Source organism: Scyliorhinus torazame, chromosome 17, assembly GCF_047496885.1.
Source record: "Scyliorhinus torazame isolate Kashiwa2021f chromosome 17, sScyTor2.1, whole genome shotgun sequence".
Classification (NCBI taxonomy): domain Eukaryota; kingdom Metazoa; phylum Chordata; class Chondrichthyes; order Carcharhiniformes; family Scyliorhinidae; genus Scyliorhinus; species Scyliorhinus torazame.
In genome coordinates, this window is record NC_092723.1 from 160,161,509 (window position 1) to 160,184,040 (window position 22,532).

Consider the following 22,532-nt stretch of genomic DNA (forward strand, 5'->3'; position numbering starts at 1 on the left):
AACTCAGTCCTAAATCTACTTCCCCTTATTTTGAGGCTATGCCCCCTAGTTCTGCTTTCACCCGCCAGTGGAAACAACCTGCCCGCATCTATCCTATCTATTCCCTTCATAATCTTGTATGTTTCTATAAGATCCCCCCTCATCCTTCTAAATTCCAACGAGTACAGTCCCAGTCTACTCAACCTCTCCTCGTAATCCAACCCCTTCAGCTCTGGGATTAACCTAGTGAATCTCCTCTGCACACCCTCCAGTGCCAGTACGTCCTTTCTCAAGTAAGGAGACCAAAACTGAACACAATACTCCAGGTGTGGCCTCACTAACACCTTATACAATTGCAGCAGAACCTCCCTAGTCTTAAACTCCATCCCTCTAGCAATGAAGGACAAAATTCCATTTGCCTTCTTAATCATCTGTTGCACCTGAAAAACAACTTTTTGCGACTCATGCACTAGCACACCAAGGTCTCTCTGCACAGCAGCATGTTTTAATATTTTATCATTTAAATAATAATCCCTTTTGCTGTTATTCCTACCAAAATGGATAACCTCACATTTGTCAACATTGTATTCCATCTGCCAGACCCTAGCCCATTCACTTACCCTATCCAAATCCCGCTGCAGACTTCCAGTAACCTCTGCACTTTTTGCTTTACCACTTATCTTAGTGTCGTCTGCAAACTTGGACACATTTGCCCTTGGTCGACACATTGCCCTTGGTCCCCAACTCCAAATCATCTATGTAAATTGTGAACAGTTGTGGGCCCAACACTGATCCCTGAGGAACACCACTAGCTACTGATTGCCAACCAGAGAAACACCCATTAATCCCCACTCTTTGCTTTCTATTAATTAACCAATCCTCTATCCATGCTACTACTTTCCCCTTAATGCCATGCATCTTTATCTTATGCAACAACCTTTTGTGTGGCACCTTGTCAAAGGCTTTCTGGAAATCCAGATATACCACAATCCATTGGCTCCCCGTTATCTACCGCACTGTTAATGTCCTCAAACAATTCCACTAAATTAGTTAGGCACGACCTGCCCTTTATGAACCCATGCTGCGTCTGTCCAATGGGACAATTTCCATCCAGATGCCTCGCTATTTCTTCCTTGATGATAGATTCCAGCATCTTCCCTACTACCGAAGTTAAGCTCACTGGCCTATAATTACCCGCTTTCTGCCTACCTCCTTTTTTAAACAGTGGTGTCACGTTTGCTAATTTCCAATCCGCCGGGACCACCCCAGAGTCTAGTGAATTTTGGTAAATTATCACTAGTGCATTTGCAATTTCCCTAGCCATCTCTTTTAGCACTCTGGGATGCATTCCATCAGATCCAGGAGACTTGTCTACCTTTAGCCCCATTAGCTTGCCCATCACTACCTCCTTGGTGATAACAATCCTCTCAAGGTCCTCACCTGTCATAGCCTCATTTCCATCAGTCACTGGCATGTTATTTGTGTCTTCCACTGTGAAGACCGACCCAAAAAACCTGTTCAGTTCCTCAGCCATTTCCTCATCTCCCATTATTAAATCTTCCTTCTCATCCTCTAAAGGACCAATATTTACCTTAGCCACTCTTTTTTGTTTTATGTATTTGTAGAAGCTTTTACTATCTGTTTTTATATTCTGAGCAAGTTTACTCTCATAATCTATCTTACTCTTTATAGCTTTTTTAGTAGCTTTCTGTTGCCCCCTATAGATTTCTCAGTCCTCTAGCCTCCCACTAATCTTTGCTACTTTGTATGTTTGGTGATAATGGGAGGAAAAGTGGGTGTAAAAGAACCGAAAATGGCAACAGCAGAATCATTACCAGCACCTGCATCTGAATGAATTGTAATGGTGATTTTGATCTGAAACTTAAACTGAGTATTGAGTTTGGATAGTTGTAAAATACCTAATCAAAAGATGAGGTGTTGTTCCCCTAGCTTGTATGAGTTTCAATGGAAGCATGTAGGAGACAGAGGTCAGAGTGGGAATGGAGAATGATCATGTTTTGAGTTGTGTTTTAATAGACTTGTCATCTATTTCCATGAACCTACTTTTTTTGGGGGGGGGGGAATCCAAATTTTATTCCCCTTTTTTAAATCCTTTTAGATATGTTATTAGACAATTGAGGAGTTCTCATCACGTGTACTGGTGGTGGATTGTCAAATTGCCCAATCCCCAAGTTTCTGAAACAACTGTTAATGCACTTGTGGGCACGCATTGTTCCTCTTGCCGGTTCCCACCTCCCCAACTAGTGCTGAAAATAGCAGAAAATAACACAAATCATCATTTCCCCGCTTGAAGCTCACTGCTGCAGAGAGGAGAGAACTGGAAAATGGCTCATTGCAGGGGGTTGAGAATTAGAGGGAGCAGCTGTATTTACTGTTTTCTTCAGCTCCCGGGTAACTCGGCAGCAGGTAAAACATATGTGGTACAAGGCCCTGGAAGAGGAGCAGAAAATCCATCACCTCCCTAACTAATCCAACAAATAAGCAAAATAAATCACTTTCTTGCTACCTCTTTCGTAATACATTACAAACCAAACCTGTAACACATGACTGTGGCTGAGATTGATTGAGCTTCCTTTTTGTGTGTTTCCATCTTCCTGCCCTGGCTGTAGTTGCATTCTCACAGCATGAGAAAGCTTTGAGCACCTCACCGAACTCACGATGTTAAACCTGGCCAGCAAAGATCAGGGGAGTTCTTCCCACCTCCTGGTCCATGTTTATCCCTCAACCAACATCACATAATAGAACACCCTAGCCATTATCCCATCACTGTGCGAGCTTACTGTGCACAGATTGGCTGCCACATTTCCTATGTTGTAACAGTGACCACACTTTTATTTAAGTGGCTGTAAAATGCCTTGGGACATGTAGCATTGGTGAAAGATGCTATATAAATGCAAGTTTTCCTTTCTGGATAGTTGGTGTTGGCAACCTGCCGACTGCAGGATCACCTGATTGCTGAGCCCCCATCTCTGTTCACTAGATTATTTTTTAAATAATCTTTATTGTCACAAGTAGACTTACATTAACACTGCAATGAAGTTACTGTGAAAAGCCTCTAGTTGCCACATTCCAGCACCTGTTCAGGTACACGAAGGGAAAATTCAGAATGTCCAAATTACCTAAGAGCACCTCTTTCGGGACTTGATCATGATCAGGGACTGAACGCTTGGCTGAACTTTTCATCAACCTCTTGATTGGTATGAGGTTTTGCCAAAGCCCTAGGTAACCTGATATTATGGCCTGGATTTGCTTTGCTTGCTGGCTGGACTTGGACCCTTTGGAGTTGTCCGTTCCTAAGGCTCTGTTCCCTTTTTGATCATTTAACATGCGACTCATGTCAATTGAACACCATTGCGAAGTAGCACCACCTTTGAACTATTTGTGGTTTATCTTGCAAAATATCCCTCGATTTTAAAGGCTTGTGTGATAGCTTTTTTTAAAAAAAAAATATGAGTAGATGAATCTACCTGATTCACCATCCTAATAATTTGTTAATCTGGACCAAATTTGATGAGCATGGCTTCTACTCTAAAACCTTGTTGAAAATATGTCCAGGTATTGTGATGTACAAATGATGGTCTTGCCTTCTATTCATACAGTTTTTCCACTCTTTCTGCAGTGAGTATTTGTCCATGTTGATGCCTCCAGTTGAAGAAGAGGAATTGTAAGTTGATTAATTTCCTTTGTTGCCTTAAACCCAAATTGGAATGTAATGCAAGCTTTGTTCAAGAGCTATAGTTTTCTTTTTAATCAGTCTGAGATTGCAAGTCTTTGCACGTTACCTGTGTTGTTCAGAGTTTCATCTGCATTTTGTTTAAGGAAGGTGCCTCTGGCCCCCAGCAATGTGCTGTCTATGGCTCAGCTACGGACTCTTCCCCTCGCAGATCAAGTGAGGACCCTGATGAAGAATGGTGAGTGGTTTGCAACTATCTAGTGATAAGTTTATTTTCTTGTATTGCTCCAAATGCTCATCCACACCTTCCTGCCTTCCACCCTCTGTAAAATTGAGCTCATCCAAAGCTCTGCTGACCGTGTCCTAACTTGCACAAACTCCATCACCTCTGTGTTTGCTGACCTGTATTGACTTCCAATCGAAGACCATCTCAAATCTCGACCTTTTTAATCCTTCTTTACAAATCCCTCCATTTCCTCCAGCCCTTCTCTATCCAGGTCATTTCCTCCAGCTCTACAATATTTCAAGAACTGTGCATTCCTGTAATTCTGGCCTCTTGCCATTGCACATTTTAATCGCTCCACTGTTGGTTACCATGTCTCTAGTTGCCTCAGCTCTAAGGTCTGGAATTCCCTCCCCAAACCTTTCCGCCTCTCCTTTGATTTTTAAAACCTACCTGATGGACAAAGCTGGCTAATATCTCCTTACATGGCTCGGTATCAAGTTCTGTCTGATAACACTCATGTGAAGAAGCTTGGGATGTTTTACTACACTAAATACACTGTACAAATTAATGTTATTGCCGTATTCAGATGATAAATGGGCAATTTTTCTAAATCTGGCATGGTGCCAGCTTACTGGGCACACATGTCTGGGCATCACAGAAACTCTTCCAGCGGGTGAGATTTTGTGCTGGGAGCATGTATTTTGTAAAATTTATCCTGTGTTCTATTTGAATTTTTCTAAGCAATACTAGTGTATTTGTATAAATACTCTAGTAACTTGCCTATAACATTGGCTTCAGTAAGTTAAGTACAAGGTTTTTATTAATGTACAAGGAGGAGGGAAACTTATTTGTTTCTAACGGGTTTCTTTGCTTCCCCCCCCAGTGAAAGTCGTGCAATTTGCAAATCTGATGGGTCTTCTCGGATCGGGAGTAGATTCCACAGCAGTCCTACGTTGTATTCAACAAGTGGCCATGTTAGTTCAGGGATGCTGGGTCGTGAAAAGGTACAGACTGAAGATATTTATAGGGTTTTTTTTTCCAATTAAGCGGCAATTTAGCGTGGCTAATCCACATATCCTGCACATCTTCGTGTTGTGGAGGCAAGACGAAAGCAGAGACAGAGAGAATGTGCAAACTCCACACAGATAGTGACCCGGCGGTCATCTTTATAATAATCTTTATTATTGTCACAAGTAGGCTTACATTAACACTGCAATGAAGTTACTGTGAAAAGCCCCTAGTCACCACACTTGGGCGCCTGTTTGGGTACACAGAGGGAAAATTCAGAATCTCCAATTCACCTAACAAGCACGTCTTTTGGGATTTGTGGGAAGAAACCGGAGCACCTGGAGGAAACGCACGCAAACACTGGGAGAACATCCCGACCTCGGGTGACTATGTGAAGTTTGCACATTTTCCCCATGTCTGTGTAGATTTCCTCTGGATGCGCCGGTTTTCTCCCATAGTCCAAAGATGTGCAGGTTAGGTGGATTGGCCATGCTAAATTGCCCCATAGGGGCAAAAGGTTAGGTGGGGTTCCGGGGATAGAGCGGGGGATTGGGTCTAGGTGGGGTGCTCTTTCGGAGGGTCAGTGCAGACTTGATGGGCCGAATTGCCTCCTTCTACATTGTAGGGATTCTATGATGGTTAATCTGTCTTCTCTCCTCACCCCACACCCACCCTGCCATAGCCCTTAATAACCTTGATTAGCCAAGCTCTAATGTTAAGGTTTGTCCCCCATGTTCTTGGATTTACCCCGCCCTCACCAGAGGAATAGTTTCTCTCTACTTAACAATATTATCATTTAATCGTTAACCCCGCCCCCATATCTCTTAACCTATTCTCACAAACCTGCCTTTTGTTTCTGATGCCCTTAAGCATAAAGGAGTCTGATACATTGTGCATTACTGAGCCTAAAGATATCTGGGAGCTCGAGATCGAAATCTGTTGACTGGATTACTCAAGCGGATCATGTAGAGAGGGGATCTATAATTAACTGCTTGGTTGTAGTTCTAAGAATTTTTAAAAAGACGTATAAATTTTCTTTCACACTTGAGTAACCTGTAGCTGTCTTTGTTTGAACAGCGATGTGTTGTATCCAAAGGATAGCTGCAGCCCGCACAGTGGAGTTGCTGCTGAAGTGCTGTGCAGAGGAAGGGACTTTGCTGTAAGTACAGCAACGTTATGTTTGGTTCTCCGTTAAAGTTGAATAAAATAGAAAGAAAGACTTGCATTCCTATACTGCCTTTCACAACTATGGGATGTCCCAAAGCATTTTTACAGCCAGTCTTTTGAAATGTCGTCACTGGGGGACTTCCGGTGACGGCGGGCGGGAGGCGGCCGCACAATGGAGGGCTTTAAGCCTGGTCCCAGGGTCCACGGAGGCGGCAAAAGCAGGGAAAAGGCACGGAAGGAGGCACAGTGAAGACACAGGAGGAAAAAAAGAACAAAGGAAAATGTCGAGGGTGAGCAAGAAAACGGCCGGGAAAAAAACAGCTGAAGGTCCGTCGGGGAGTGGAAAGGTCACCGTGGGGTCACCAAGGAAAATGGAGGCTGGAGCACCAGGGAAGGCCGCACTGCTTACGGCTGAGGAAATAACTAAGGTGATGGCTGCGGAATTTGAAAAGCAGTTGGCGCAGATTGCGAAATGCATGGAGACGGTGAGGAAGGAGATGAGGGAGGTTTTGAGTGTGCTGGCGGAGGAGGCGGTTTCCCCAGTGAGGATGGAGGTGGCGAGCGCAGTGGCGAAGGTGCGAGAGCAAGGGGAGGCGCTGAAGGAAGTGGAGGAGACGTTATTGCAGCACGGTGATCAACTTGCCTCGATGGGGAAAGAGATGCGGAAGGTGATGGATACTAACAAGGATCTGCGAAGAAAAATGGAAGACCTGGAAAACAGATCCAGGCGACAGAATTTGAGGATTGTGGGGCTGCCCGAAGGAGTTGAAGGACCGAAGCCGACTGAGTATTTTGCCGCGATGTTGGCAAAACTATTGGGGGAGGGGGAGGACCCCTCCCGATATGAACTGGATCAGGCTCATCGGTCGTGGAGGCCTGTACCAAAGGCGAGTGAGCCGCCAAGGGCAGTGACTCTGTGCTTCCGTAGGTACAGTGTGAAGGAGAATGTCCTGAGCTGGGCCAAGCAGAAGCGGGTGGTGCAGCTGGTATACGTGTATACCAGGACTTTACGGTGGAGCTGGCAAGGAGGCGGGCTGCCTTCAACCGGGTGAAGAGGGCACTGTACATTAGCAAGGTGCGGTGCGGCATTGTATATCCAGCGAAGCTGAGGGTGACTTACAAGCTCAGGGACTTTTATTTTGGAACGGCGGAAGCAGCGGAGGTGTTTGCGAAAGCAGGAGGACTGTGGCAGAACTGACAAATTGAGGAATGGCCATGTGCCGATGTAACCTCATGACTGTATTTTCTTCTTTTTTGTATCACTGCGTGTGGGTGTAGAGACTAAAGGAGCCAATGTGGTATATATTTGGACAAGGGAAGTGATGGGACTTTCACTCTAAATGAGGGTTCTTTGGGGTGTAGGTGGATATGCGGGGTTTGTGTGCTAAAAGGGGATCTTTGGGCTTTCCTAGGGCCGGGCAAGTGGGAAAGGGACCCGGGCAGGGGCCTCCATGCTGGCCGGTTTAAGCCGGCCAGTGAACGGGAGTGAGGTGGGGGGAGGGGCTGCGGCCATCGGAGCCTGGTAGAACAGGGTCCGAGCGGTCTAGCCGGGGTGGAAAGTTGGGGGGAAGGAACAGAGGTTGGGAGGAGGAGTTTTACAAGAGGCAGTGGACGGGAGGAGCTGGAGACCTGGGGGTGGGGGGTGGTGGGGAGAGCTGTGTAAGATTAAGGGTGACTACGGGTAATCCCTGATTCCTTTTTTTCATTTGTTTATGTAAACATGCGGGTTGAGGTTCGGGGGTTGGTGGGTAGATGGGATCGTTGTTATTATGGGGACTGACATATCTTGCTGATTATTGTTTATTGTTGATGGATGTAAATGTGGGAGAAAATGTGAAAAAGGAGAATTTTTAAGAAATGTCGTCACTGTTGTAATGGAGGAAATGCAGCGGCCCATTGCGCGCACCAAACTCCCACAAACAGCAATGTGATAACCATCCAAATTATTTCTAATGATGTTGATTGAGGGATTAATATTGACTATGCCGGGTGGCGCAGTGGTTAGCACTGCTACCTCACGGCATCAAGGACCCGGGTGCAATTCCGGACCCGGGTTACTGTCTATGTGGATTCTCCCCGTGTCTGCGTGAGTCTCACCCCCAAAACCCAAAGATGTGCTGGGTAGGTGGATTGGCCACGCTAAATTGCCCATTAATTGAATTTTCTTTTACAAAAATATATTGATTATGACATGGGGGGGAAACTCATGTTCTTCAGAATAATGCCATATGATCTATGGTGTTTGCCTAAGAGAGTTTAATGTTTCATCTGGAAACCGGCACGTCCAACAGTGCAGCACTCCCTCGGTACCGCACTGGAAATGTGGGATTTATGGATTGAAGAATCTGGGGCGTCATTCTCCGACCCCCCGCCGGGTCGGAGAATGGCCGTTGGCCGCCGTGAATCCCGCCCCCGCCCCCGCCGAAGTCTCCGCTCCCGGAGATTGGGCGGGGGCGGGAATCCAGCCGCGCCGGTTGGCGGGACCCCCCGCTGGATTCTCCGGCCCGGATGGGCCGAAGTCCCGCCCAGGAATTGCCTGTCCCGCCGACGTAAATCAAACCTGGTATTTACCGGCGGGACCAGGCGGCGTGGGCGGGCTCCGGGGTCCTGGGGGGGGGCGCGGGGCGATCTGACCCCGGGGGGTGCCCCCACGGTGGCCTGGCCCGCGATCGGGGCCCACCGATCCGCGGGCGGGCCTGTGCCGTGGGGGCACTCTTTCCCTTCCGCCTCCGCTACGGCCTCCACCATGGCGGAGGCGGAAGAGACTCTCCCCACTGCGCATGCGCGGGAAACTTTCGGCGGCCGCTGACGCTCCCGCGCATGCGCGGGGAAACTGACAGCGGCCGCTGACGCTCCCGCGCATGCGCCGCATTTCCGCGCCAGCTGGCGGGGCAACAAACGCCATTTCCGCCAGCTGGCGGGGCGGAAATCCCTCCGGCGTCGGCCTAGCCCCTCAATGTTGGGGCTAGGCCGCCAAAGATGCGGAGACTTCCGCACCTTTTTGCCGGCGCGATGCCCGTCTGATTTGCGCCGGCTTTGGCGCCAGTCGGCGGGCATCCCGCCGTTGGGGGAGAATTTCGCCCCTGGAATGGGACATGAACCCACAAGCTTCTGACTCTTGAGGCGGGAATGCTACCAACTGAATCAAACCTGATAGCTAACAGTCTGGAGTTTCTGCGGTTGAACTAATTCCTTTCCAGTTTCAGTTCTGGGTTGTGCATTTTGAATTAAAATCGGGTTGACTTGTAATAATCTGCTGCTGTTTTATAAAATAGAAAATGCAGGGAGGTCGTTTTACAAGGTTTATCTTTTGCTCAACATTCAATTTTTAAAAATGAGAAGAGAAAAAATAAATGCTAGGAAGAGTGTGCAGAGTTTCCTGACTGCATAGGTTGTGCAGTAAAAAAATACTGAATTGAGAAACTTACCTGAGCACGTGGTGTAAGCTGACCATTCAGGGCTATGCTGAAGGAGCACTGCATTGTCAGAGGTGCCATCCTTCAGATGAGACATTAAACCAAGGCCTCACCTGCCCTCTCAGGTAGACATAGAAGATCCCATGGCACTATTTTGAAGAGGAGGACACTCCCCAGTTCCCTGGCCGATATTTGTCTCTGAATCAACTCACTGAAGCAGATTATCTGCATAATATCACATTGCTATTTGTGGGAGCTTGCTTTGTGCACATTGGCTGTTGTTGCGTCCACATTAGAACAGTGACTACACTTCAAAAGTACTTAATTGGTTGGAAATGCTTTGGTGAGTCCTGAGGTTGTGAAAGGTGCTAAAAAATATTTTACTTGGATTGTGAAATGTGAAGTAATGCAGGGATTCCACTTGTTTCTACCTTTGCTGTGCATCTAAAAGGTTATGCTTTCATCAGTGTTTTACAAGGAATTCACATCAAAAATACTTGCCTGAGATATTCCAGCATCAAAACAAACTTTGACTTGGTTCATCATTTCCTGAAGATGACCAGGTATGTCTGGTCTTGTGTGAAGCAAACCACAGATATTCAACCTGTTATCTCTCAATCTGAAAATTCTCAAGAATATTTTTTAAACCCTTCATGGCCTGGTCCCCCTCTGTCTCTGAAACCTCCAGCCCTCCAATATCCGAGATCTCTGCACTCCTCCAATTCTGGTGCATCAACAAATCTCATACAGTTTATCATTGGCAGCCCTGAGTTCAGCTGCCTCAGCTTTGGAATCTTCTCCCTAAATCTCTTCACCTCTCCATCTTCCAAGTTTTAAAATACCTCATGATGTTATCTTATCAATTTTATTGGTATCCTTTGATTATCTGGGTCATGCTTTTCGAATATAAATGTCCATGTAATGAGGCTTATGCGAATAATATATTATTTGATTTTGCTGATTTGTGAGACAAAAAAAACAAATCAACAGCAGGAATGCACTGAGCTCCAGGACTCTCGAGTTGATTACAGTGTGAATCTGGGTGCATTTGCTTTTTTCTATTCCTTTAAACTATTGTGGGCTTCGCTGGCTCGGCCAACATTAGTTGCCCAAACCTAATCATCCTTGAACTGAATAGCTAGCTGGGCCATTTCAGGGAGTGGTTAAGAGTCAACCACATTGCAGACTCTTCCGGTTGCGGCTATGCGGAGCTAAGCCGCACGATTCGGCAGCTCCCGCTATTACGGACTTTCGGGCTCATTGGAGGAGCCCCAACGGAATTTTTTTGAAGACAACCCGTGGGGAAGTGAAGAGAGAGGTCCCCCTCCAATATTTATGGACCGGACCAGAAGTGCAACGGCCAAAAAAGCGGCATTGGAGCAGCGGGAGAAGCAAGGGGGAAAAAATCAAAATGGCGGAGGCCGAGGACAAAGCGGAGTGCGGGCCGGAGCTGCAGGAATTCATCAAGCGCCTGTGCTGGCGGTAACTGAAAGACTAGGGATAACCCAGAAGGCCCACGAGGTGAAGATCCAGGAGGTACAGAAAAGAGTCAGTGAGAATGAGGACGAGCTCTTGGGCCTGGCGGAGAGAGTGGAGCGGCACGAGGCGCTACACAGGAGGTGGGCGGGAAGACTCGAAGACCTGGAGAACAGGCCGAGGAGAGAGAATCTGCGGATCCTGGGTCTCCCAGAAGGAGTGGAGGGGGCCGATGCCGTGGCATACGCGGGCACGATGATCGGGGCGATGATGGGCGTGGAGGCCCCTTCGAGGTTGCTGGAGCTGGACGGGGCACACCGGGTGCTGGCGAGGAAGCCCAAGGCAAATGAGCCGCCAAGGGCGATGGTGGTGAGATTTCACCGGTTCTCGGACAGAGAGAGGGTCCTGAAATGGGCCAAGAAGGAGCGGAGCAGCAAGTGGGACAATGCAGAGATCCGAAAATACCCGGACAGGAGCACGGAGGTTGCAAAGCGGAGAGCGGGTTTCAACCGGGCCAAAGCGGTGCTGCACCGGAAAGGAGTGAAATTTGGAATGCTGCAGCCAGCGCGATTGTGGGTCACATACAAGGACCAACACTATTACTTCGAAACGCCTGAAGAAGCGTGGACCTTCATACAAACCGAAAAGTTGGACTCTAACTGAGGGTTTGTGAGGGTGGGGGGGATGTTTGAGGGTTGATGTGTGATGGTTGTTGTATATAGGGGGTCAATCACGCGCAGGAAATGTTACATGGGCTGGGGGAGAGAGACAAGGCCGCGACAGGAGCTGCGCCAGAGGGGGCGGGGCAGGCTTTGGAAAGCGCGGGGTTTTTCCCGCGGGCGGGAAGAAAGGCGGGAAGGGGAACGAAGGAACGCATATTGATTGGCAGACTCCCACACGGGGTGGTCAAAGGGACGGCGGGGGAAACCGGGGTCAACAGGTGTCAGCTGACTTACGGGAGTGATATGGGGGAGCAAAAAAGCTAGACGGGTCTAGCGGGGGGAGGGGGGGGGTGGGGGAAGGGTTGCTGCTGCACTGGCCGAAAGGGAATGGGACACAAGAGGTGGTCGGGACGGAGGTCCCCCGGCTGGGGGACTGGAGGGTGAGGGAGACGCGGACACGGGACTGGCCCAGAAAAGGGGATGGCTAGTCGCTGTGGGGGTGGTGGTGAGAGCCCCTCCAATCCGGCTGATAACGTGGAATGTGAGGGGCCTGAATGGGCCGGTGAAGAGGGCTCAAGTGTTCGCGCACTTGAAGGGACTGAAGGCAGACGTGGCTATGCTCCAAGAGACACACCTGAAGGTGGCGGACCAGGTCAGGTTAAGAAAGGGATGGGTAGGACAGGTAGTCCACTCGGGACTGGACGCGAAGAATAGAGGGGTGGCAATATTGGTGGGAAAGCATATGTCATTTGAGGCCAAGACTATCGTAGTGGATAATGGAGGGAGATATGTGATGGTGAGTGGTAGGTTGCAAGGGACGTGGGTGGTGTTGGTAAATGTATACGCCCCAAACTGGGATGATGCTGGATTCATGAAGCGCATGTTGGGGCGCATTCCGGACCTGGAGGTAGGAGGCCTGATAATGGGAGGGGACTTCAATACAGTGCTGTACCCAGCACTGGACCGCTCCAGATCAAGGACTGGAAAGAGGCCGGCGGCGGCCAAGGTGCTTAGGGGGTTTATGGATCAGATGGGGGGAGTGGACCCATGGAGGTTTGCAAGACCGCAGGCCAGGGAATTTTCTTTCTTCTCCCACGTGCACAAAGCCTACTCCCGGACAGATTTTTTTGTTCTGGGCAGGGCGCTCATCCTGAGGGTGGAGGGGACAGAGTATTCGGCCATAGCCGTTTCAGATCACGCCCCGCATTGGGTGGAAATGGGGCTAGGGGAGGAGAGGTACCAACGCCCGCTGTGGCGGCTGGATGTGGGACTGCTGGCAGATGAGGTGGTGTGTGGGAGGGTGAGGGGGTGTATCGAAAGGTACTTGGAGGCCAACGACAACGGGGAGGTGGGGGTGGTATGGGAGGCGCTGAAGGCGGTGATCAGGGGAGAGCTAATCTCCATTAGGGCTCATAGGGAGAAGACAGAGGGCATGGAAAGGGTGAGGTTAGTGGGGGAGATTTTGAGAGTGGACAGGAGATACGCAGAGGCCCTGGAGGAAAGATTACTTGGGGAAAGACGACAGCTCCAGATGGAGTTTGACCTGTTGACCACAGGGAAGGCGGAGGAACAGTGGAGGAAGGCGCAGGGGGCGACCTACGAGTATGGGGAAAAGGCTAGTCGGATGCTGGCACACCAGCTCCGTAAGAGGACGGCAGCGAGGGAAATAGGGGGAATCAAAGATGGAAGGGGAGCCACGGTTCGGAGTGCGACGAAAATAAACAAGGTATTCAAGGCCTTCTATGAAGAGCTGTACAGGTCCCAGCCCCCAGCGGGGGAAGAGGGGATGAGACGATTCCTAGACCAACTGAGGTTCCCGAGGGTGGAGGAGCAGGAGGTGGCTGGTTTGGGGGCACCAATTGGGTTGGAGGAGCTGAGTAAGGGTTTGGGGAGTATGCAGGCGGGGAAGGCCCCGGGGCCGGACGGGTTCCCGGTGGAGTTCTACAGAAAGTACGTAGACCTGTTGGACCTTTACCGAGGCAAGAGAGGAGGGGACCCTGCCTCCGACAATGTCGGAAGCGACAATTTCTTTGATCCTAAAGTGGGATAAGGACCCACTGCAATGTGGATCGTACAGGCCGATCTCGCTCCTCAATGTGGATGCTAAGTTGTTGGCAAAAGTGCTGGTCACGAAGATTGAGGACTGTGTCCCGGGGGTGATCCATGAGGACCAGATGGGATTCGTAAAGGGCAGGCAATTAAACACTAATGTGCGGCGGCTCTTAAACGTGATAATGATGCCATCGGAGGAGGGAGAGGCGGAGATAGTGGCAGCTATAGACGCGGAAAAGGCCTTTGACCGAGTAGAGTGGGAGTACCTCTGGGAGGTGCTGCATACGTTTGGGTTCGGGGGAGGGTTTATCAGTTGGGTTAAGCTCCTTTACAGAGCCCCGGTGGCAAGTGTAGTGACGAACCGGCGGAGGTCGGAGTACTTTCGGCTGTACCGAGGAACGAGGCAGGGGTGCCGCCTGTCCCCCCTGTTGTTTGCATTGGCGATCGAACCATTGGCCATGTCATTGAGGGAGTCTAATAAATGGAGGGGGGTGGTCCGAGGGGGAGAAGAGCATCAGGTGTCGCTATATGCGGATGACCTGTTGTTGTACGTGGCGGATCCAATGGAGGGGATGGTGGAGGTCATGCAGACTTTAAGGGAGTTTGGGGAGTTTTCGGGCTATAAGCTCAATGTAGGGAAGAGTGAGCTCTTTGTGTTACAGGCAGGGGACCAAGAAAGAGGGATAGGGGACCTACCGCTGAGGAGGCCGGTGGGGTTTTTTCGGTATCTGGGGATCCAGATAGCCAGGGGTTTGGGGGGCCCTACATAAACTGAATCTGACGAGGTTGGTGGAGCAAATGGAGGAGGACTTCAAAAGATGGGACATGTTGCCGCTCTCGCTAGCGGGTAGAGTGCAGTCGGTCAAAGTGGTGGTCCGTCCGAGGTTTCTGTTTGTGTTTCAGTGCCTTCCCATCGTGATCACCAAGGGCTTTTTCAAGAGAGGAGGTAGGAGTATTATGGGGTTTGTGTGGGCAAATAAGACCCCGAGGGTAAGGAGAGGGTTCCTGGAACGCAGTAGGGACCGAGGAGGGTTGGCGCTGCCAAACCTAGGGAGCTACTACTGGGCAGCAAATGTGGCGATGATCCGCAAGTGGGTTATGGAGGGAGAGGGGGCGGCATGGAAGAAGATGGAGATGGCGTCCTGTAAAGGAACGAGCCTGGGGGCGTTGGTGACGGCACCGCTGCCGTTCTCGCCGTCACGAGCCCGGTGGTGGCGGCAATGCTAAGGATCTGGGGCCAGTGGAGACGGCACAGGGGTGCAGTGGGAGCCTCGGTGTGGTCCCCGATCAGGGGTAACCACCGGTTTGTCCCGGGGAAGATGGACGGGGGGTTCCAGAGCTGGCATCGGGCGGGGATTAGAAGAATGGGGGACCTGTTCATTGACGGGACGTTTGCGAGCCTAGGGGCACTGGAGGAGAAGTTCGAGTTACCCCCGGGAAATGCCTTTAGATATATGCAGGTGAGGCGACAGGTGAGGGAATTCCCATTGCTCCCGGCACAAGAAATTCAAGACAGGGTGATCTCTGGTGTATGGGTCGGGGAGGGCAAGGTGTCGTCGATATACCAGGAGATGAAAGAAGAGGGGGAGGCTTTGGTAGAGGAGCTGGAGGGTAAATGGGAAGAGGAGCTGGGGGAGGAGATTGAGGAGGGTCTGTGGGCTGATGCCCTAAGTAGGGTTAATTCCTCTTCCTCGTGTGGCAGGCTTAGCCTGATACAATTTAAGGTTGTTCACAGCACATATGACGGGGGCGAGGCTGAGCAGGTTCTTTGGGGTGGAGGACAGATGTGGGAGATGCTCAGGAAGCCCGGCGAATCACGCCCATATTTTCTGGTCGTGCCCGGCACTGGATGGGTTCTGGAGGGGAGTTGCGAGAACTATATCTAAGGTGTTGAAAGTCCACGTCAAGCCAAGTTGGGGGCTAGCATTGTTTGGAGTAGCGGACGAGCCGGGGGTGCAGGAGGCGAAAGAGGCCGGCATTCTGGTCTTTGCGACCCTGGTAGCCCGGCGGAGGATCTTGTTAGTGTTGAAAGATGCAAAGCCCCCCAGTGTGGAAGCCTGGATAAATGACATGGCAGGGTTTATCAAGTTGGAGAGGATAAAGTTTGCCTTGAGAGGGTCTGCAGGGGTTGTACAGGCGGTGGCAACCATTCCTAGACTATCTCGCTATCTTCGTTAGAGGAAGGTCGGTCAGCAGCAGCAACCGGGGGGGGGGGGGAATGGGGGATTGCTTGGGGGGGTGGATGAGCAAGAGATAACATGAAGGGTGGGGGAAACTGGCACGTGCGGGAGAGAGCCAGTGTATAAAGCTATGTAAATATACCATTTTGTCATGTATGTATCTTGCTCAGTGCGATTTCTTGTTATTTTGTTACCCCCCGGGGGGGGGGGGGGGGGGTTATTGTTTGTAAGGGAGAAAAATTGTGTTGTTAAAAAACTTTAATAAATATAAACTTTAAATTATAACTTTAAAAAGAGTCAACCACATTGCTGTGGGTCTGGAATCACTAATAGGCCAAACGTGGGAAGGACGGCAAATTTCCTTCCATAAAGGACATTACTGAACCAGATGGGTTTTTACAACAACCAATGATACTTTTACAGTCACCATTACTGAGACCAACTTTAAATTCCTATATTTTATTAATTGAATTTAAATTTCACCAGTTGCCGTGGTGGGATTTGAACCCCATATCGTTGGCCTGGGCCTCTAAATTACTCGTCCAGTGACATTGCCACTACACCACCATCTCCCCATTCTTGGCGAGTGTCTGCGGACTGTGCCCGAGCAGCTGTACTCTGGCAAGATGGTGCATAGTCACCGTTATAATGTGGGGCAGACAGCAGCCAATGAGCACAAAGCAAGCTCCCACAAATAGCAATGTGATGATGAGGGGGGAACTGAGCCCTTTCACAGCTAAGACACTGCATAGAACAATACAGCACAGATACTGGCCACCTGAGCCTGCAAGTCAATGATGGTATTTATTCTTTATTTTAACCTCTTGTCATCCTTCTCTTCTAACGCCATCAGTGTTACCCCCCTTTCTCTTATGTGGCCTCCCATTAAATTAAACTATATCATTCATGTCAACCATTCCCAGTGGTAGTGAATTCTACATTCGCCACACTGTAAAAACATTTCTCCTAAATTTCCCAGTTGATTTCCTGATGATGGTCTTGTATTGATGGCCTCTAGTTTTATTCTCCCCCATAATGTTAAAGCCTCTATTAGGTCACACCTCCGACTTCTCTTTTCAAGAGAATAGAGAGCTAGCCTGTTTTGTCCTGAATATAACCTTCTATTTCTGGTGTCACTGGAAGGAGTGTTCTTACACAGGGATGAAGAAATACTCGAAGAGGATGCAATTGTCTGGTGCGCTTCTCGAGGGAATTTGGTGATTTGTTGCAACTGGCTATACAACCCACCAGAGTGAACTGAGACAACATTTGAGTGTTTGCAGCTCAGAAACCTGCGTCTCCTACAAATAGGTGCAAAAGTTTGGACCTAACAAAAATCCATCAACCTTGGCATTGAATGTCAGACTCACTTCTAGCGTCCTTTTGGAGGAGAGAGTTCCAGATTTCCAATACCCTTTGTTTGAAGAATTGTTTCCTGATTTCCAAGAATGGCCCAGCTCTAATTTTAAGACCCCCCCCCCCCCCCCCCCCCCACACAAAAGGAAATAGCATCTCTTCATTGACTCAACATTGTTTTAAACGCCTTATACAGATTACCCGCCCATCATTTAAATTTAAGGAAATATGGATCCAGTTTATGTAACCTGTCTTCCTAAATATGTTAAACTGCATTGTTAAACATCGAGTTTTAATTTTAATCGTGCTTTTCCTTGTTTCCTCTGTTGCAGATGTGGAAGTTTACGCAGGATCTCTGGGTCGTAAGGAAAGAAATAGCTGCTGTGATCAAGGTACATAGTGTGAACAGAACTCTGCTCAGCAGAGTCACTTCTCAGATTCCCAGATGGCCAATGCTGCCAATGTCAATTGGTTAAATCTGAAGGCCACTGCATTCCTTGGCCGGTGTCATAATGTTGGCTAATGGTGACCATGTTCTAAAAACCCATCTGGTTCACTAATTGTCCCTGGGGAAGGAAATCTGTCCTTGGTCTGGCCTAAACGTAATTCCAGAGCCACAGTACTTGTGGTGCACTCTTATCTGCTCACTGAAAGGGCCTAGTCACCTAGGGGTGGGCTTTGCTCGTGATGCCTGCATTCTGGGAAAGAATAAAGGGGGTGGGGGCATGGGCCCCATTGTAAATGGAACAGTTGTTACTGGACAGCAGCAAACAAGGTGAAGTGTCAAGCGACAGATGGGTATAGAGCAATATTTGAGGGCAATTGGTATGATACCCCACTGAAATGGAGCAAATTGAAACAAACGAGGAGAGGGTTTAACTAGCAGGGGTTTGAATTGTAATTTGTCTGGATTGGTTATGAAAGTGGAAACATCCTCCGTGATGATGAACCAAAACTATACAAATGACAGGACACAGCCAGTTTGCGTTTTTAATAAATGTATTAAATTCTTAACACATTTGTCCTGTGCTTGTGTAGGCCTATCAGTTTTCATTAGGGGGAAAGGCTAACTCACCACTGGAATCAATGCATTTTTCTATCTTGACCCTGAAGTTGAAAATAAACCCCATTAAGTAGAATCCTGGGAAGTTGTATTATAACAGGTGATGCCTCACACGCTCCTTAGATCCACCTTTGGGATGTGTCTGTTAGGCCTCACTGGTAGATCTCTCTCACCCCGGTGTTGGGTTCTCCAGTGGGCTGGCAGGTGACATTCATCAACTTTACTGGTTGTACAGTCAAAGGTGCTTGAGTCATTGGCGTGTCAAAGTATTATACCTGCACAGTAGCTTCTCTGTTCTGATGGGAATAACCTGTTATTTCAGGCTGTTTCTGCCACCAGGACTTTGCTGCTGTGTGGACATGTTTATCAAAGTCCATCTGGTTTAAATCTTGCAATGAAATGTGAGATGCTTGTAAACTACTCTGGCTGCTTAATGACCCCATGACAATTGCCAGTTGTGCTAAATCACCATTTGATATGTTGTCCCCTTGTTCAAGAAGGGGAGTAGAGACAACCCCAGTAACTATAGACCAGTGAGCCTTACTTCTGTTGTGGGAAAAGTCTTGGAAAGGATTATAAGAGATAGGATTTATAATCATCTAGAAAGGAATAATTTGATTAGGGATAGTTTTGTGAAGGGTAGATCGTGCCTTACAAACCTTATTGAGTTCTTTGAGAAGGTGACCAAACAGGTGGACGAGGGTAAACCAGTTAATGTGGTGTATATGGATTTCAGTAAAGCGTTTGATAAGGTTCCCCACGGTAGGCTATTGCAGAAAATACGGAGGCATGGGATTGAGGGTGATTTAGCGGTTTGGATCAGAAATTGGCTAGCTGTAAGAAGACAGAGGGTGGTGGTTGACGGGAAATGTTCAGTCTGGAGTTCAGTTACTAGTGGTGTACCACAAGGATCTGTTTTGGGGCCATTGCTATTGGTCATTTTTATAAATGACCTGGAGGAGGGCGTAGAAGGATGGGTGAGTAAATTTGCAGATGACACTAAAGTCGGTGGAGTTGTGGACAGTGCGGAAGGATGTTGCAGGTTACAGAGGGACATAGATAAGCTGCAGAGCTGGGCTGAGACATGGCAAATGGAGTTTAATGCAGAAAAGTGTGAGGTGATCCATTTTGGAAGGAATAACAGGAATATAGAGTACTGGGCTAATGGTAAGATTCTTGGTAGTGTGGATGAGCAGAGAGAGATCTCAGTGTCCATGTACATAGATCCCTGAAAGTTGCCACCCAGGTTGATAGGGTTGTTAAGAAGGCGTACGGTGTGTCCGCTTTTATTGGTAGAGGGATTGAGTTTCGGAGCCATGAGGTCATATTGCAGCTGTACAAAACTCTGGTGCGGCCGAATTTGAAGTATTGCGTGCAGTTCTGGTCGCTGCATTATAGGAAGGATGTGGAAGCATTGGAAAGGGTGCAGAGGAGATTTACCAGGATGTTGTCTGGTATGGAGGGAAGATCTTATGAGGAAAGGCTGAGGGACTTGAGGCTGTTTTCATTAGAGAGAAGAAGGTTAAGAGGTGACTTAATAGAGGCATACAAGATGATCAGAGGATTGGATAGGGTGGACAGTGAGAGCCTTTTTCCTCGGATGGTGATGTCTAGCACGAGGGGACATAGCTTTAAATTGAGGGGAGATAAATATAGGACAGATGTCAGAGGTAGGTTCTTTACTCAGAGAGTAGTAAGGGTGTGGAATGCCCTGCCTGCAACAGTAGTGGGCTCGCCAACATTAAGGGCATTTAAATGGTCATTGGATAAACATATGGATGATAATGGAATAGTGTAGATGGGCTTTAGATTGGTTTCACAGGTCGGTGGAACATCGAGGGCTGAAGGGCCTGTACTGCGCTGTAATGTTCTATGTTCTGCACTTCAGACTGAATTAAGCCCATCGTCTTTTCAATGATGTGGATAAAACTATTTCTACAGAATGTATCTACTAACCCGCTCCGACCGGCGCGGTACTCCACCAGCCCTGGGGCGGCCCTGAGAGTTTGGGGCCAGTGGAGGCGGCAGTGGGAGCATCGGTCTGGGCCCCAATTTGTGATAACCACCGGTTTGCCCCGGGGAGTATGGATGAGGGGTTCCGGGTACGGCGGAGAGCGGGGATTGAGAAGATGGGGGATGTGTTCAAAGAGGGGAGCTTTCCGAGTATGAGGGCGCAGGAGGAAAAGTTTGGGCTGGCGAGGGGAAACACCCGGAGGCGGCAACCGTTCGTCGGCTTCCTTGCGGAAAATTAATCGTCAGCAAGGGGGGGGGAGTAGTCTAGGTTAGAGTAGGGGTGGTAATGAGGGTGGGACCTGTTCGAAAGGTTAACGGTTTTTGCACTATGTTTATGGTTTCATGTATCTTGTCTATTTTGTTGCTGTTTCTATACCAAAAATACCTCAATGTTTTTTTAAATATGTTTATTAAGAGTTTTTTAACAAAATTTTCACCCATACAAACAAAGACCCCCCCCCCTCCCCTCCGTAACAAAAAAGAAAGAAAGCTCGCATAGCAAGACATGAACATGGCAAGTCAACATGATACAGAACTTTGTACATTGGATTCCTCCCGCACATGTCAGCTTTCCGGATCATTCATGTGTTTTCTTGCTCAAATGCCCCCCAGAAACCCCCCCCCCTCCCTCCAGGCCTCCACGCTGGGGGGCTTCACCCCTTTCCACGTTAACAAGATCCTTCGACGGGCTACTAGGGACACAAAGGCCAGAATACCGGCCTCTTTCGCCTCCTGCACTCCCGGCTCGTCCACTACTCCAAATACTGCTAGCCCCCAGCTTGGCTTGACCCGGACTTTCACCACCTTAGATACTATTCCCGCAACTCCCCTCCAGAACCCCTCCAGTGCCGGGCATGACCAAAACATATGGACATGGTTCGCAGGGCTTCCTGAGCACCTCCCACATCTGTCCTCCACCCCAAAGAACCTACTCAGCCTCGAACCCGTCATAAGCGCTCTGTGCACTACCTTAAACTATATCAGGCTAAGCCTGGCACACGAGGAAGAGGAATTAACCCTACTTAGGGCATCAGCCCACAGCCCCTCCTCAATCTCCTCCCCCAGCTCCTCTTCCCATTTACCTTTCAGCTCCTCTACCAAAGCCTCCGCCTCTTCTTTCATCTCCTGGTATATCGCTGACACCTTGCCCCCCCTGACCCATATGCCCGAAATCACCCTGTCTTGAATCCCCTGTGCCGGGAGCAGCGGGAATTCCCTCACCTGCCGCCTCACAAATGCCCTCACTTGCATATACCTGAAGGCATTTCCCGGGGGTAGTCCAAATTTCTCCTCCAGCGCCCCTAAGCTTGCAAACGTCCCATCGATGAACAGGTCCCCCATTCTTCTAATCCCTGCCTGATGCCAGCTCTGAAACCCCCCGTCCATCCTTCCTGGGACAAACCGATGGTTATCCCTAATCGGCGACCACACCGAGGCTCCCAACGCTCCCCTGTGTCGTCTCCACTGCCCCCAGATCTTTAGCGTTGCCGCCACCACCGGGCTCGTGGTGTACCTTGCCGGCGAAAGCGGCAGCGGTGCCGTCACCAGCGCCCCCAGGCTCGTTCCTTTGCAGGACGCCATCTCCAACCTCTTCCACGCCGCCCCCTCTCCCTCCATCACCCACTTACAGATCATCGCCACGTTGGCTGCCCAATAGTAGCCACCCAAATTCGGCAACGCCAACCCTCCTCTATCCCTGCTACGCTCCAGGAACCCCCTCCTTACCCTCAGGGTCTTGCTCGCCTACACAAAACTCACAATGCTCCTGCCTACCCTCTTAAAAAAGGCCTTGGTGATCACGATTGGAAGGCACTGGAACACAAAAAGAAACCATGGGAGGACCACCATTTTAATCGACTGTACCCTGCCCGCCAGCGAGAGTGGCAACATGTCCCACCTTTTAAAATCCTCCTCCATCTGTTCCACCAGCCGCGTCAAATTAAGTTTGTGCAGTGCCCCCCAGCTCCTAGCTACCTGAATCCCCAAGTAGCGAAAGCTCCTTTCCGCCCTCCTCAACGGTAGGTCGTCTATCCCTCTTCCCTGATCCCCCGGATGCACCACAAAGAGCTCACTCTTTCCCACGTTGAGCTTATAGCCCGACAAGTCTCCAAACTCCCTTAGGATCTGCATGACCTCAACCATCCCCTCCACTGGATCCACCTCATACAGCAACAGGTCGTCTGCGTACAGCGACACTCGATGTTCCTCTCCCCCTCGGACCACCCCCTTCCATTTCCCCG

At 49.2% G+C, this 22,532-nt stretch overlaps 1 protein-coding gene and 1 non-coding gene across 5 annotated transcripts in view; both read left to right on the forward strand.

Moving 5' to 3' along the window:
* polr3e (polymerase (RNA) III (DNA directed) polypeptide E) overlaps positions 1-22,532 on the forward strand; it is a 98,014-nt gene that overhangs the window by 40,594 nt on the left and 34,888 nt on the right. For all 4 annotated transcript variants that reach the window (XM_072481489.1, XM_072481487.1, XM_072481488.1 and 1 more), the window contains exons 12-16: positions 3,620-3,664; positions 3,820-3,911; positions 4,783-4,903; positions 5,985-6,066; positions 17,549-17,608. In XM_072481489.1, coding sequence (XP_072337590.1) covers positions 3,620-3,664; positions 3,820-3,911; positions 4,783-4,903; positions 5,985-6,066; positions 17,549-17,608 — 400 coding nt within the window. The remainder of the gene's footprint in view (positions 1-3,619; positions 3,665-3,819; positions 3,912-4,782; positions 4,904-5,984; positions 6,067-17,548; positions 17,609-22,532) is intronic.
* LOC140394660 (small nucleolar RNA SNORA53) lies at positions 18,389-18,641 on the forward strand. The gene has a single exon (XR_011935956.1). It is a non-coding gene; the product is annotated as a small nucleolar RNA SNORA53 (small nucleolar RNA).